The following is a 2,335-nucleotide window of genomic DNA, read 5'->3' as shown; positions in this document are numbered from 1 at the left end:
AGAACAGAATCAATAGAACATGGAACCCTAGAATCCTGGTTTTGTAGACAGACAGCCTAGTCAACATCCCTCTTCCTCCACTTCCTCCTCTTCCCCCACCTCCTCCTCCCTTCCTCATCCTCCTCCCCCACTTCCTCCACCTCCTCCTCCCCTCCTCCTCCACCACCTCCCCCTCCCTTTTCTCACCCCTCCATCTCCTCCTGCTCTTGTTATCTACTATCATGTACTGTCATGCTATGTACATTGCCATGGGGACCTCATTAACATGCTGTTTAACTAATGGAGATGAAGTGTTGTTTACACCATCTTGCCTCCTCTCTCTCTCTTTATCTCTTTACCTCTCTCTACCTCTCCCTCAGCCTCTTTCTCTACCTTTCTCACTCTCTTTCTCTTTATCTCTCTTTTTCTTCCTCTCTTTTTTTGGGATATTAAATTATTTGTTTGTCTTCTCTCTGTCCCTGTGGATTTAACCAGGGGGCTTCAGGATGATCAGGAGCCTGGAAACAGACATCTTTACAGCCTCATCCTCCTCCTTCTCTCTTCATCCTCCTTCACTCCTCATCCTCCTCCTTCTCTCCTCATCCTCCCCTCCTCCTCCTCCTCCCGCTCCTCCTCCTTCTATCCTCCTCCTCCCCCCCTTCCTCCTCCTTCTCTCCTCCTTCTTTCCTCATCCTCCTCATCCTCCTCCTTCTCTCCTCAGCCTGTCTCTACCGTGTTGCCGTCTCCGTCACCATGGACGCGAGGAGGAGCAGATCCGGACCCTCCCCAGCGTGCCGTCCGGCCTCGTTCTCACGGCAACCGCCGCGGGTGCTGGTGGTGGAGGTGGCGCCGCCCTGGTGGTCGGAGACAGGAGGAACGCTGTGCGACGCCCTGGACAACGTGCTGACCCTGGCCAGCAGTGTGGACGGCCCCTGCAGACTGCCCCTGCTCTGCACCTACGCCCTCACCTGCCAACTGGAATGTCTACTGCCCTTCGTGGTGAGGGGAGGGAGGGGCGGGCTGGGGAGGGGAGTAAAAACAGAACAAAGAGAGTACCTCTTGTTGTCCACCCCCAGCAGGTGAGGGGTAACCTGGCTCGCCTGCGGTCGTGCGTGGAGGAGTTGAGGTCCCTACCAGGGGAAGGCAGCGTGTCGCGGCCCCGAGATGAGCTGCTGGTCCGGGCCGTGCTCGACAGCATGCAACAGTACAAACAATACACACGCCACGCCGGGAACCACAGCAGCTACCACTCCTCCGTAGAGGTGAGAACCACACCAGAACCACACCAGAACCACAGCAGAACCACTCCTCCGTAGAGGTTAGAACCACACCAGAAACACACCTGAAGCACACTAGAACCTGTGGTTGTGATGAGCAGGGGGGTTGGGGAGAGAGAGAGAGAGACAGAGAGAGAGAAAGAGAGAGAGAGAGAGAAACAGAGAGAGAGACATAGACAGACAGTGAGAGAGACAGACATACAGTGAGAGACAGACAGAGTGGTGTGTTGTGATTCAGAGCTGTCTACTGGTATGAATAATGTCTTCCAGAGAGGGCCTTATTTAGGAAGGCCCTGTTTTAGAAACATCCCTCTGTCGATCTGAAAGACCCTCGTGTTGTGGGGGTCTGGCTTTCTGTGTGTTGCTGTGTGTGTTGCTGTGTGTGTGTTGCTGTGTGTGTGTGTGTGTGCGTGTGACTGGTTAGGTCTGGAGATAACCAGGTTTTCGACAGCAGCTGATATGAACCATGACATAACCCAGACACAGAGCCCACCTCTGTGTGTGTGTGTGTGTGTGCGTGTGTTACAGTATATCTGAACAGACGTCCATTATAGCAGCTAATGTACCAGCACACAGGAAACAGATATAAGTGTGTGTGTGTGTGTGCTGCTGTGTGTGTTGAGTGTGTGTGTGTCTGAGTACATTAGCAGCATCTGACTGGAGATCTTCCCATCTCAGTAATATGATTCTCTGAGGCCTGGACAGAACTATAGTGAACCAGGCAGGGAGACCGTGTGTGTGTGTGTGACCTTCACACTACTGAATCACAGTTTAATAGCGTGCCAGCTCAGGTATGAGTTGGCTGTTTCAACTCTGTGGTGTGTGTGTGCATGTGTGTGTGTGTGCATGTGTGTGTGTTAGCACTGGTGCCTACTGAAACCCCCTAGTGCCCTTGAAAAGATGACTCAGGTAACACACACACCAAGGTCCTGTGACTCATCACCCGAATCTCCCCTGTCATTGGTGCCGTGGCCAGGTTACTGTGGTGACGAGCCGGCCGGGGCGGGGCGTGATGAGGCAGCTGGAGGCGGGGCTGCAGGGGGCGGACCTTGTGTCCTTGCGGCGCATCCTATTGGTGG

The 2,335-nt window shown here is 54.0% G+C and overlaps 1 protein-coding gene across 1 annotated transcript in view; it reads left to right on the top strand.

The window, feature by feature from the left end:
* Positions 1 to 732: 732 nt before the first annotated feature.
* Positions 733 to 2,335, top strand: part of LOC124465836 (meiosis 1 associated protein) — a 14,710-nt gene continuing 13,107 nt past the window's right edge. Inside the window, exons 1-3 of the mRNA XM_047017463.1 lie at positions 733 to 978; positions 1,056 to 1,241; positions 2,233 to 2,335. The exon at positions 2,233 to 2,335 is cut by the window's right edge and continues 69 nt beyond it. Of these exons, the coding sequence (XP_046873419.1) occupies positions 733 to 978; positions 1,056 to 1,241; positions 2,233 to 2,335 (535 nt within the window). The remainder of the gene's footprint in view (positions 979 to 1,055; positions 1,242 to 2,232) is intronic.

This window comes from Hypomesus transpacificus, unplaced genomic scaffold (assembly GCF_021917145.1).
Source record: "Hypomesus transpacificus isolate Combined female unplaced genomic scaffold, fHypTra1 scaffold_61, whole genome shotgun sequence".
NCBI classification, from domain to species: Eukaryota; Metazoa; Chordata; class Actinopteri; order Osmeriformes; family Osmeridae; genus Hypomesus; species Hypomesus transpacificus.
The sequence above is the reverse complement of the archived record's forward strand: the minus strand, read 5'-3'. Positions and strand labels throughout refer to the sequence as shown.